The 14,366-nt window shown below is 35.5% G+C and overlaps 1 protein-coding gene across 2 annotated transcripts; it reads left to right on the top strand.

Annotated features, from left to right (window-relative positions):
• Window positions 1–7,108: 7,108 nt before the first annotated feature.
• LOC149179892 (uncharacterized) lies at window positions 7,109–9,417 on the top strand. 2 transcript variants are annotated; one of them, XM_089415838.1, is made up of 4 exons: window positions 7,109–7,568; window positions 7,888–8,041; window positions 8,466–8,647; window positions 8,780–9,417. In XM_089415838.1, the coding sequence occupies exons 2-4, from the start codon at window positions 8,019–8,021 to the stop codon at window positions 9,013–9,015; spliced, it is 441 nt and encodes a 146-aa protein (XP_089271964.1). In that variant the 5' UTR covers window positions 7,109–7,568; window positions 7,888–8,018; the 3' UTR covers window positions 9,016–9,417. The 2 variants fall into 2 exon arrangements, with proteins under 2 accessions (XP_089271964.1, XP_089271963.1); XM_089415837.1 differs by having other exon boundaries at window positions 7,114–7,568; window positions 8,466–9,417.
• Window positions 9,418–14,366: the final 4,949 nt, after the last annotated feature.

Below are 14,366 nucleotides of genomic sequence, written 5' to 3' on the forward strand. Positions count from 1 at the left end.
TTGTTGGAAGGGATTACTTGGTACTTAAGCAGAGGACTTGGTCTAAGGTTTGGGTCTTTGTTGTCTCATTAGAAATAGATTCTATAAGAAGAGGAGATTCTACCGTGTTTTCCCCTTGGAGGGGTTTTGCCATAGCTCAGATCCTAATTTCTGTGTCCTTTATTGTTACTGTTTCATTCTTGATATTTGTTTGATAAAAAGATTTAACTATAGAATAAAGAAGATTAACTAAATTCACAAACAAATATTAAAGTGAAAGAAAATTGATATAATAAGTGACCACTTTAAATTTTCCAACAACATGAAGTTAAAGTTGACTATACATGTTGAGTTGGGATAAAATTAAGTCATATGAGAAAAGGGAGCCTTTTTTAAACCATAACTATTCGTTCATCGCTTTATTTTTTGTTTTCTTTACTTCGTTGAAAAAAGAATTTATAACAAAGTGCTAAAATAATGAAAAACACAACAGAAAAATCCTTAAAAACGCACCAAAAATATGGACCTAAAATTTGTTAGTGTTAAGATCATCTTTAAAATGATCTCTCATAACCACATATATCAATATTGAACAATATCAAACTAACAAAGTACAAATTAATATTATAAATCAATGTCTGATATATGAACCCTATCTTCCCCACCCAAGATGTAGTTGCTTATATTTTTCACATTGATCATTACCATGAATCACTATTTTAGGATGACAATATCAATTGATATCATATGATATTCCGAGGCATTAACATATTCATTTCGAACACAAGTTTTTGTCTCTTAATGAATAATGATAAGTTCTAAACATGAAGGCGGATGTGCAAAACATAAAGAAATCTGTAGTGGAAAGTACAGAGGTGGTGAATGTGAAATCATTCTGAATAAAGGGAAAATGATTGCCCAAATAAACACCATGAAGAGAACGCAAGAGAAGAAACGAAAGGAGATTCCACCAAAGTTTCCAAAACTTAGGCTCAAGTTATTAGCAATTGTGTTAATAAGGAAGGAGAAACAAATATTCAGGTTGAAAACATGCAAGATAGTGAAGGCAAGGAAAGACAAAATAGGGCAGCAAACATAATTATTAAAGGGGTGAAAGACTATGGGAAAAATGAATGTACTCTTGACCTTGCAAGAGACTTCTTGAAAGACAAGTTGTTATGGCAAGGACAAATATGCCAGGCAAGGACAAATATGCCAAGCATGGAGGGTGGGTAAGTTTAACGGGGAGAAAGCCAGACCCATAAAAGTCATTATGCCTAGCTTGCATGATAAATATATCATTCTAAGCAAGAAACATCTCTTGAGGGGTTCTCGTTTTTTCCTAGAAGAAGATTTAACTATAAAACAACAGGAGGAAAGAAGGGAGGAAATTTTAAAGGTTAGGGCAACAAGAGATGAAGGCAAGAGATCATGGGTTTATAGAGGCAAAGCTGTGATAGCGCAATTTGGACCTCCTTCCAAAACAGAGCAGCAAGATGGTAATAAAGAAGAGGCAACAAACTCTTCAACAGGAAATCAGAAAGCAAGGTCAGTATGGGAAAGCAGGGACAAAGACTCAAATGTGAGTCTTGCGTGTCAAAATAAATAACAATCAAGTCATACCCATGTTTCCTTAAGGTTAGTTTGTTGGAACTGCAGAGGTTACCGATGGAGACGAGGACTTGGGTTAGGGCCTATTGCAGAAGATAGAGCGTAATTTGCCTCATAGAAACACATGAGCATGAAGGGTGCAAGACACCTCTGTTTGAAGGATACTGGAAAATGGCAGTGTGGAACAAGGCAACAGGGAATGGTAAAGGTCACGGGGTATCATGGTTTTATTGAGGGAGAAAGAAGGTCGTCTCATTCAGTTAGAAAAAGAAGGCTCAAATAAGCAATTCATTTGGTTTAAAATATCAAAAAATGGAAACCAAATCAGAATTGCAGCATGCTATTTTGCGTCGCAAGTTTCAAAAATCTACAAAGGTAGAGGGCTTGACCATAAAGATCCATTTGCAACCTTAAAAGCAGATATTGCAACATATTCGCAGCTAGGTGAAGTCCTTATAGTGGGTGGTTTCAATGCTAGGACTGCAAGTAAGCAAGCTAGCATTCTTTGTTGTAAAGATGATTGTGACCCTATTTGGCTTATAGAAGAAAGTAATCATTAGGGGGAAATAGTTTTAGAGGACAAGGGCTGCAATCTCTTTGGTGAACAATTGCTTACTCTATTTGGGGTCTTTGATTTAGTCATTTGTAATGGCTTGAATAGATGGGCAAAGTCTGATAATTTCACTTGCAATACTTACAATGGAGCAAGTGTGGTAGATTATCTAATTTTCTCGCATGGTTTGTGTGAGAAAATGGAGGAAGTTTTGATTGAAGATCAGCTGTGGGACATGAAATTAGATCACAAGCCAATTTGTTTATGTTTCTCTTGGATTGGAAAGAAACAATTAGAGTCAGAAATTCAGCATGTCCAACAAAATCGCCCATAGGGCAGAATTCTTTTGACCCCAGAAAGTTGTAAGACCTTCAAAATGATGCTAGAGAGGCTCTTCGAGAAGGAGAAAATTACAATTCATAGCCTTCATAGTCATGAATTAACACATTTAATTCAATGCGCACTTGCAAAGTGCAAAAGAGCAAAAATTAAGAAGTCTGAAACAAATTGCTTTCCGATTAATGCTTGGTTTGACGAGGAATGCAAAAAGGCAAGGAGAATGTGGAAAGAGTCAAACAAGGATAACATAAAGCTCAAAGTTTACAAGCAATTATTAAGCAAGAAAAAGGTTGATTTCATGGTTTCAAGGAGGGAAGAACTAATCTTCCTTGGGAAAAATAATCCCAAATTATTTTGGAAGGAGCTCCAACCAAAAAAGATACAAATTGGAAATAATATTACAACTTCTAAATGGTTTGACTATGCAAGACAACTCTATGAGCAGGTTCCCAAGGTTGACCCTCCCCCCTTGGTAAACACTGATACTGAACTCTTCACAGTACAATAGGTAGAGATGGGTATCAAGAAGTTGGGTGTTGGAAAAGAAAAAGACTTAACTTAAATCCAAGCAGAATATCTAAAGTGGGGCTCAAAGATTATTGCACCTCACATTACAAAAATATTCAACAACGTCATACAATAAGGGCTCCCCACAGATTGGACAACTAGTCTAGCAATACCTCTTTTCAGGAGCGTTGACGTCAATAATCCCTCCAATTATAAGACCATCATGATAAACCCTTTGTTTGCAAAGCTATTTGGAAGCATGCTAGAAAACAAAATTAGCAAGTGGGCAGAAGAAAGAGATAAGCGTGCTAAAGGGAAAGCAGGTTTTAGACCTAAACATTCCACAGTTGATCATTGTATAACTTTAAGGCACATCATTGAAAAAGTTTGGGAGAAAAAGGAAGAAGTATTTTGTTGCTTTGTTGATTTCAGAAAAGCTTTTGACTCAGTTCAGAGGGATAAGCTTTGGCACAGAATGGAGGAACTTGGGGTTCCTAAACGTTTGAGAGCATTTGTGCATAGGATATATGAAGAGGTGAAAGTCAAACTTAGAACTTCAGTGGGCATTTTTGAAAGTTTTAGAAGCGATATCGGGGTCAAGCAAGGTTGCCCACTGTCTCCTAACGTTTTTGGTTTATATATCGACAAGCTTGAGGAGTGGTTAAATTCACAAGGGGGTGATGGTATCTATTTGGGCAAGTTTGTTATAAGACTTCTTTTGTATGCAAATGACCTTATTCTGATTGCTAAATCGACTCTTGGTTTGCAAGAGCACTTACTATCCCTTGAGCATTTTTGTAGAAGTGTGGGGATGCAAGTCAATATCAGCAAAACGAAAGCAGTTGTCTTCTCTAAGAAAAGAAAACGTAACCAACATAAGTTCTACTTTGAAGGCAACATTCTGGAAGAAGTTGAGGATTACAAATACCTCAGAATTGACTTCAACAAAAATCTAAGCTGGAACGGTTGTAGAAAGAAAAAAACTTTGGGGGGTTGGAAAACATTTTATGCTTTTCAAAATAGGTGTAGAGAGGTAGAGTTATGGGATTGGAAAACCACTCAAACTCTTTTTGGGCTTCTAGTGATTATGGTGATTATCTATGGTTGTGAACTATGGGCCAGCAATACATTTGACATGCAGTGGAGACAAATTGAGAAAATTCAGAAGCCTTTCATTACAAACAAATTTAAGATTAAAAGTGCAGTTCCTTATGATATCTTGTTAAGTGAAACAAAGACTACTCCAATTCAAGCAATTGCTATTGTGCGAGTCATAAGGTATTTAAAAAAAATTGAGCAAATGGAAGAGGGTAGATGGCCTAAGGTTGTCTTTAATGATAGATTGTGCAAGAGCAAAAAAAATTGGATGCAACAAAATAACAAATGGTTTAGTAAATGGGGTATTTGCTTGAACGCGTGTCCCATAAACAACAAAGAGATAAAAGCTTTTGTTATGGAAAAGTTCCACAAGCATACTTGGGATAAGGAGCTTGGAAGAAAGAAAAATTACCATATTGGAGTGTTTAATACCACTCATAGTCATCAACCAAAAGCATACAGAGAGGCCACTTTCTCTTAGAGAGCCAAAATTATTATTGGTAAGTTAAGGACTAATTCTCATCAACTCCGTTGTGAAACATGACGCTGGAAAAGTCCAAAGGAAGTGTGGGAGGAAAGAATATGCATTTTTTGTTCTTCCGAAAAACTGGGAACAAAAAAACATTTTATTTTAAAATGTGAGGCCTTCTAAGACAACAGGGAAAGTTATGCATATATGGTGGCAGCTAGCTCTTGGGATAATCTATTTAGCGAAGGGTTTGTCGAGAAGTTGGGAGCATTTATTTTGAAGCTTCACAAAAAGAGGGCCTAATACATCAAGCAGATGAAGAAACAATATGTCCCATAGGCTATCTTTAGCCTCGTGGACGTTAAAATACTTTCTTTCTTTCTTTCTTTCTTCCAAGTGGATTCATAAGAAAACACATCAATCTTTTTTTTAACAATTTAGTAGAAATTATAGTCGTAGAATCATTTCTCATGTAATATTTTTAAGAATATATGCAAAACATTTTATCATAAAAGTAATATTTGTAGCTTTTCCACATATTTTAACTAAGTTGTGAAATTGGACAAAGTACGATTGTTTTACATTTTTTTTGTTTGGAATTTGACCATATAACTTTTAATTTGATTGTTAATTTTGTTAGTTAAAATGTAATTTTGAATGTATAAATGGATTAAGAGTTTTGAATAATTTTTGACAATATAAATTTGTCATTCTAACAATTTTTAGCTAAATTTAAGAGACAATTCATTGAAAAATATAACCCCCAAAAATAAAATAAAACATTTAAACTACACCATGAAATTGTGATGTTCTCATCACCATTACTAAAATTTAAATCTTTTAATAATATGTTTATGCATATATATAACATGTGAGAAATATTATTACCTATCAATATATATCAAACACAACTATTAAAACACACACACATATACAACTAGGTTGAGTTTAGGTTAGAGTCAACTCTAATGTTGCATGGAAGAATGATCTACCCACCCATGGGATGTTATCACCTAGATTGTGTGAAGCTTGGTTGAACTTGGCATAGTTTAATTCCCCCAGAGGTAGTTTCCATCCTCAATCCCTCCCCATGAAGTTTGAACCTAGATTTAGTGGGGACTAAACGCCACAGAACACCTCATGAGTTCAACTAATTAACATATACACTTGCGTGTCCATTGTTTCACACACACACACACATATAATTTGTGTAAAAAATATTTTTATTTCAGAAGGCTCCCTATTTCAACTTAAGGTGGATGAGGATCTATTGATTTTTTTTTTTTGAGGCCTAGATTGATTCTCAAGGCTAAGCATATGCTTCGTCTGAATGCTTATCAATGGTTGTAGTGTGTTATAGAGTTATAGAGTTTGTTAGGTTGCATTGACTTTTAATAAATTAAAAATATTAAATTCGTGCTAAGTGGCTTCACACCCACCAATTTCCTAGGTATTTGAGATTATTGCAATTCTAATAAATTCATATTCTAATTAGATAGGGAAATTAATATATAAGCAAATTTTATTTAGAAAAATGGTCCATTTTACAATAAGATGTGGTAAGGCATTCTTCTTGCTGCAATAGTTTTTTTGTTATATTTATGAAGCCTTATGCTATATCTAGTTATATCATTTTATTGGTAAAGTCTTATTGCAAAATCGAATTCAAAAAAAGTCAGTTTTAAGACAAATTTGTAGATAGAAAAAGCTAAAAATTGTTTCAATTATTTTTTTAATTGAAACTCTAAGTTTGTGAAGAATTTTTAAATATAATAATATTTTATACACTATATTAGCATAGTATATGATATATATTTATTTTACTTTTATCAAAATTTGGAGAGATTTTAAAAAACTTTGAGTTTAAGTTGTTTAATCTATAGAAATCTAGTGTCCTAAAACTCTTTCATATTGAATTCCCCTAAAAAATTATTATATTTTATTACGATAATGTTGATATTTAATTTACAATTAATAATTATTCATATAAGTTTATTTTTCACAAGTTTTAAATTTCATTTAAAAATTTAATTTTGAAATAGAAAATAACAATTCTCCTTTATAAATTTTATAAATAAATAATATTATTTAAGAAAAACACATTTTATTTCCTTATATTAAATTTAATTATTTATTTTATATATATATTTTTAATGGCATTGTTAGGGAGTCCACAAATTTACTTAAAAAAACCATTTTTTTTTCCAAAAAATCCGAATTAGAGATTAGAGACCATTTGAATTGTGTTTATATGAAATTTTCAAAAAATTCTACTAGATAAAATCTTGCTTAAATTTCCACTATTTTCCAAACAAATTTATAACCTCTTTTTATTACTCTATTTTTAATTTCTTACTTAAATTTTCTGGTATTTTCTAAGCAAATTTACACCATCTTTATATTACTCGGTTTTTAATTTCTTCAACACCGACCAACCTACCACAAAGCACTTGTTTTAAATAAAAGCCAATCGCATTAAAACATAGGTGAGAAATAAAAACCAAAGCGCATTAAAACACACACAAGTGGATGAAAATAAATTTGTGTATTGATTTTCAACGTAACCATTTGAAGAATTTTGATAGCTTGGAAACATGAAGACCATGGCGAGCAATTCAAGCGAAAGAGACTCCGTATTAAGTGGAAATACACCAGAGGCTCCATCGAATTTTGATAGCCCGAAAAATTAATACTATACCCATCAAATCAAGCAAAAGCGATTCCGTAACACCAGAGGCTTTATGGAAGGGGAGGGTGGCTTTGAGTTAATGTGAAAAGAGTTTTCCTCGTGCCCTCCCATCGAGGGCAGTTGCAGATATCGGGGATTCGGGGTGATAACATGGAGCCAACTCTCCATTTAAATCTGCCTTGCCTTCTGAGTTGGGAGTTGTTATTGAAAATAATTTGAAGAAATACCTGGATATATAGTTAGCGACTGAAGTGTGATAAACAGCTCTGCAATACTTCACAATATTGTTCAGAACTGATCCATTGAACAGTATATTCACATGGGTATATGTCGTTCGGTTATTTTGTTTTAAAATTTAAATTATCGAACCAGGTAGAGCATTAATTTTGAGGTCTAGGCGTTCTGATTGCATTGTCCTATTCAGTTGTCTATATTGAGTTTCCCCCAATTTTCCCTCTTTCCAGTCCATCTCTGCAAGACATATACTTAGTTTGTTTGATTATAGCCAGGGAGGGCAATACAGCCTCTGTTTGTTCTTAATGAAGTGGGCCACTAGCTTGCTTCATCCTAAAGACGTCATTTTCTAGTGTTCTCCAATACACAGCAAATTCTGATATAAAAATATTAAATTGCGTGTTTCAGCCCAACTGACCCACGGGGCATTTTTCCGTAAAATGTGTGAAACATATTGCTGTGGGGAGTTCATCTGGATCCCACTTGAAGAACCTTACCCTGGTTATTGAACGAGAACCACGAGGAATTCCATATTTGCAATGGCATCAGGTCATTCGATTCTGTAAGATTCGGGCCTTCCACTCTGTTTGCGTTTTTTAGGCTTTTGAAAGTTTTACAACTATATCTTTACTCATACGAGCTATTGCTATGGGGTTATTGCGTAGTTCTTCGTTTGAGATTTTAGGTTTTTAAAAGATGTCTGCAATATGAATTAGATATCTCTGTTGGTTTATTTTGTAGATCAACTTTTGGGTTTTTAAATATAATCGTGGCATTTTTTATTCATAAATTCGTCGTATTTTTCCGGGGGTACTGCCAGTTCGTCATATTTCTATGGGGTACTGGTTTTCAGGATCTTTAGAGCATCAATTTTTCCTTCAATAGGACACATTTCTATGTGGATATGTTGTTTTGATTTTCGGATTTTAGTATCTGTAGGACGTAATTGTTCCTATTAACGAGGATTTTTCCATGTGGGCATGTAGTGCCGCGGAGGGTATAGACGAGATTCACAAGATTCTGAGCAAGGGAACAACAAGTGTGCACGTTACAGCCTTGGATGGCCTAGTGAATGTGAACTCGTTGTTCACGGTTGCAGTATTCGTTGGGCTGTCATTGGCAACTCGTGGGCAGAGGAGCTTAGAGGAAAGTGGCGCCTGTGATGCAGGTGAAGACATTGTTAAGAACGTTTTGATATTTGAAGTGACATCATTCAGTGCATTTCTATTCTCCAGCTTGATTGCACAGAGCTTGAAATTAGCAATCATAATAAATAACAGCAAAGATCTTCATGACGCAGTCAAGGGTCACATCAACAACAAGCTGCTAAGGCTTGGAATGCTTGCCTCGGCATTAGGATCAGTAATGGGGTGCGTATTCTTGATGTTGTCTATGGTGAACGTGATACAGATCAGATTGGGCATTCTGTCCTGTGGGAGAAGCTCCACTGTGAGGGCAACCTTAACTTTGGTTGGTCTAGTTTCAACAGCCTTGGCTATCTATATCTCCACAGTCATTTATGCCTTCACTCATTAGTACTGTACTGTAATTTCTGTAATAAACCAGACATGAAAGAGATGTACTTTGCCGAACCTCTCCAAGAAACTACGCCCGAAACACTCATTCCCAGTGGCCTACTTTATTTGTAATATGAGTTTGCTCCATTTAAACCAAGAAGAGCTTCATTGAAAACACATAATTGATCACAGGAACTTCTCAAAAACTACTATATTTGGGGCTGTTTATTGCAGTACATTCATAGGCTGCATCCGTTTGCATAAAGGCTTTCAACTTTTCAGTTTTTCTGTTGAGCTCAGAAAAAATTGAGTTGCATTTGGATTTCAAGATCAGAGAAGATAAGCTACGACAACCGTCAGAAACTTTTATGTGAGTGTATTTTACCTTCCGAATTTATGTAATGAAATCTATATTTCTGTATCTGAGCTACGAGTCTTGAAATCAGTAGAGTTTATTTCTCATGAAAACCGTCCCAATGTTTGGATTCTTTATGGTCATCTATAACCATTTAGCTTCCCTTTAATTGCTTGATTACCCTTGCAGTTTGAAGTCAAAACATGTTATAAATTATAAGACCGAGTTTTTTACCCTTGTCTCTAACCCAGATAATGACGGCTTCGTATTAGAAGTCACTAACTCTACATACTGTATGCTAATGTGTTTGTATCTGTAATTGGCCAAAGTTTTAGATTTTGGCTTTTGGATCTTCTTTGGACATTTCTCTTTTATATGCTTTGTAAATCTTTTCTCTCTTTTATTATTATTGTTAGAAGTGGGTATGTTTCAGAGCAGTGTTGTGAACATCGTGATTTTTTCGTCTAGACGATTTAATTGCTGATGTTTTCTGCGTTTTTTTATTTTCGAAAAATCGCCAAAAAATCGTGATCTTATGCAAAAAAATCATGGGTGCTCCGAACAGCTCATTTTTGAAGCGATTTTTGGGTTTTTGTTTGTCATTTTTTTCAAACAACGGGCTTGTTTGAGAGTTGAGGGGAAGAGGAAGTCAACTACAAGGGCAGAGAAGGAGAAAAGCAAAAGATTTTAGCATCCCAAGCCAGACAAATTTGAGTTTGGATCAAATTTCTTCGGCAAAGCGTGGTTTCCGGGTATGGGCACCAAATTTGGCCATTGTTTTTTGGTTTTTTTCTTGTTTTTGCTTGGGTTTCATAACCCATTGATTATCAATGATTTTTGAGTGGATTTGGTTGTGTTTTTTTTTTTGTTCATTTTTGTTCATAGAGTGGAGAGGGTTCTTTTTTTTTTGTGCTCGATTTTTTTGTATCATTTTTGTTTGGGTTTGAATGTGCATTTTTTTTTTGTTTATATTATTGTTGCATTGAGTTGAGGTTTTTTTGTTTGTTTGTCAAAAAAGTCAATGTGTTGTATGTAAATTTTATTTTTATTTTTTTAATTTGCAATTCTTCTTGTGCCCTAGGTTCAACTTCAAACTTCATCTAACATTAAAACTCAAGAATTCAACCATGTTACAAACATGCCAAGGAAATTGGACCCTTTGTGGGAATTTGGTGAACTTGATGGAGGGTTTGACAGATCAAACTCGTCTTGCAAGTTGTGTGGGCATTATATGACGGGGGGGTGTATAGATTGAAGTATCACCTTGCACAAATCCCTGAACATGAGGTAGGGCCTTGCACCAATACAAATCTGGAAATCATCCGAAGAGCCTTCAGATCATTGGAAGAAATAGAGCAAACCAAACAATCCAAGTCAGATTTGAGGAGTCAACTAGCAGAGAATAGAGTGTTAGGAGGTGAATATGAGAGTGGCACTGGTTTTACTTCAGCATCAATATCTACAACCAACCCTATAGCTGTCTCATCATATTTTGTTCTTAAAACCACGACTGGTTCATAACCATCTATCTCTTCAATACTTGAAAAAAATGAGAAAGAAGAAGCTAACAAGTTGTTGGGCAAGCTTTTTCTTTGGAATGATATTCCTTTCAGCGTTGCAAGGAATAATCCATTTTTCTAGCCTGCTGTTGATGTTGTTGCAATTGTTGGCCCAGGGTACAAAGTCCCTTCTTATGATGACTTTAGAGGCCACATTCTTCAAGATGAAAAGGTTGACTGCACCAAAAGATTGGAGGAGTTTAGGGCATCATGGGCACACACAGGATGCACTGTGATGTTAGATGGTTGAATCGATCAAAAGGGGAGAAGCCTTATAAACTTCTTGGTTAATTGTCTCAAGGGGACAATGTTTATGAAATCTGTTGATGCATCTGCATATATCAAAGATGCAAAATTATTATGTGATTTGCTGGATGTGTTTATTTTGGAGGTGGGTCCAGAACATGTTGTCCAAGTCATAACGACAATGCTGCAAATTATGTTGTTGCTGGCAAGATGCTTATGGAGAGGCATCCTACTTTATTTTGGACACCTTGTGCTGCACATTGCATTGATTTGATGTTGGAGGACATAGGAAAAATTCCTTTTGTCAAAGATATTGTTGACTCATAAAAAAACATTACAAAATTTATATATAATCATGCATCTGTGCTTCATTTGATGAGAACATTCACCAACAACAAGGAGTTGGTGCGCCCCGCCATTACACGGTTTGCCACTAGTTTCATATCTTTTCAATCCCTCTTGAATTCTATGTGGGATGTGAAGAGAATGTTTCTTTTAGATCAGTGGTGTGCTTTGACATTCAGCCGCAAACCATAGGGAGAGGCCATATGCAAATAAGTTTCATACTAGGAAAGCTTCTAGGCGGGAGTGCAGGAGGTGTGCAACATTACTGAACCTTTGGTAAAGGTTCTTCGATTAGTTGATGGTGACAAGCTCGCAATGGGTTACTTGTATGAGGCCATGGACAGGGCCAAAGAATTCATTCGGACCTACTATGATGATAAGGGAGATGAGGGGTTTCAGAAACAACTCCTCTTATGGGCAGTGATCGATGAACGGTGGAGCAACACACTCTATCGTCCCATTCATGCTGCAGTGATCTACCTAAACCCCTCATTTGCTTACGCCTGTGGGTTTTTATTTGATGCTGAGGTCATGGATGGATTCTTCACCTGTGTTCAGAGGATGGTGCCATCTCCAGCAGAATGTGCAGAAATCTCCAAACAAATGGAGATATACAAGATTGCAGGTGGCACATTTAGCTTTGAAATGGCCGTGGATGATAGGAAGACCAAAATGCCAAGTATTTTTTAATTTGTTTCAAATTTCATTGTCTCTTCAAGTTCATAACTTCATACTTTGCTTCAACTTTCAAATTTCATTTTTTTCTTATGTTTATCTTATTTGTAATTTTGTTGTAGATGCATGGTGGAGAAGCTATTGTGCCAGAGTACTCTATATGCAAAAGCTTGCTATTCGAATTCTCAGCCAAACATGTAGCTCCTCAGGATGCAAGCGCAACTGGAGTGTATTTGAAAAAATACACACCAAGAAGTGCAACAGGTTAAACTTAAAACTTAAAATATTCCAAATTTCCAATTAATTTTTTAAATTCGTTAAATAATATTTTTTTATAATTATTATTTTATGACCTTTGTGTAGGTTGGAGTCCTAGCAACTTAATGACATGGTCTACGTCTATTACAATCTTCAATTGTGGGTGAGGCAATTTGAGATGACACCTCATATGGAGGCCATCTCATTGGATGGGATTGACATCATTACTGCATGGAGGGTTGAGGCCGAGAGGCCTCCCATGGAGTCTGCCGATGATTGGTTAGAGCAGGAGGTAGTGGAGGGGGTAGAGGGGGAGGAGAAAGAGGAGGAGGAGCAACAGGAGGAGGAGGTGACACCACCTACCGAGGCTAACCCTGTCACCAGTAGAGGACGTGGTCTACTTCCTGTAGCTCTTAGTTCTTCAACTTCTAAAGCACAGTAGAGTCCACTGCCAACTCTACTGACATCTACATCTAGAGGGAAAGTTATTGCATTTTCTCGCAAGAGGGGCAAAAGGAAATCAATAATATTAGTTATTTGGTTCATTTTATTGTATATGACATTATGACTCATGATATGAAATACATTATTATATTTTTTGTTGATATTTTGAGGTTGAGTTGGGACTCAGGAGTCAGGACTTACTATTCAGGACATGATTCACTGTTATATGTGATATTACACATCTTATATATTAGTTTTTTTTATCATATTTATGTGTCAATGTATTTATTTTATGTTGTAGATGCTTTAAATATTAAAAAAATTGAAAAAAGTGAATATTTTTCTATTTGTCGATTTTTTTTCCCGATTTTTACCGATTTTTTCCCGATTTTTATGATTTTTTCCCCTTGCCGATTTAATCCCGATCACGATGTTCGCAACATTGTTTTAGACAACTCATTAAGGAACTAAGAGATATGGGAAAAGGCAAAATCTTATTTCTCCCTATTGTTTTTGTCCATACAAGTCTCTTTATGATGTGTTTTCCTTTCTTAGAAGTGGTTGCTAACAGATGAGCAATTGAGCAATTTCTCTAACCATGTTATGAAGCATGCGCTTTAAAAATAATAAGAAACCAATATAGTTACAATCCACTTCGAGGGGAAACCTCCTTTTACAATTACTACAATGTATAAGACAAGATTTGATCATCCAAGGACTAGGACTCCTTAGTATCTATAGGAGAGAAAGGGTTCAATTATAATGAAAGGTTACAATGAAAGGTTTTGGTTGACATAAGAACATACTAATAGAAATATAATAACTTAATATCTAGTGCTTGATAAGAGTTTTAGGGTTAGCACATGGGGTTTGCTTAGGGCTTAACATGCCCCTCCTTTAGTGTTGTCTTCAACACTTGACTAACTGTGGGTGTTTTTACATGAACAACTCGTCTTCCTATGCCACCTTTTCCATTTGACGAGGTACTCAGTAATTGCTCAATTTTTCAGTGGCTTGATCCTTGTTTCTAGGATTGTTTCTGGTTCTAGTATGATTTTCCCTTCTTTATTAATTTGCAGTAAAATAGTTTGGACTGGGATCTTGTCAGTAATTACCTTCTTTAAGAAAGAAACATGGAAGACTGGATGTGCACATGAATATGGAGGCAACTCCAATTTGTAAGCCAAATTTCCAATCCTTTGCAACACTTTATGGGGGCCATAATACCTTGGTGCTAATTTATTGTCCGTCCTTTGTTGCTTGAGGGACATCTATTTATATGGTTGTAAACTTGTAGCCTCACAAATTCCTAATTCTAGTCTCACAAATACCAAATTTGCCACTTCAAATTCCCTTTCATTGCAATGTTGATTTGCTTGTGGTTTCATCCTATTTTGTGCTATAACCAAGTTGTCCTTTAAGAGTTTGAGAACCTCTTGTTGGTGCTCTACGTGGTCCTCCACTATTTGAGCCTTTACAATCCCTTTC

This window comes from Pinus tabuliformis, chromosome 3_2 (genome assembly GCF_031772625.1).
Source record: "Pinus tabuliformis cultivar Carrire ecotype Pingquan chromosome 3_2, CPIR1, whole genome shotgun sequence".
NCBI lineage: Eukaryota > Viridiplantae > Streptophyta > Pinopsida > Pinales > Pinaceae > Pinus > Pinus tabuliformis.

Bases quoted from the DNA above. Each gene is read 5' to 3' on its own strand.
- LOC149179892 (XM_089415837.1), top strand. From the start codon at position 8,019: ATGGCATCAGGTCATTCGATTCT. The intron at 8,042-8,465 runs GTAAGATTCGGG...GTGGGCATGTAG, and splicing joins GCATCAGGTCATTCGATTCT to TGCCGCGGAGGGTATAGACG.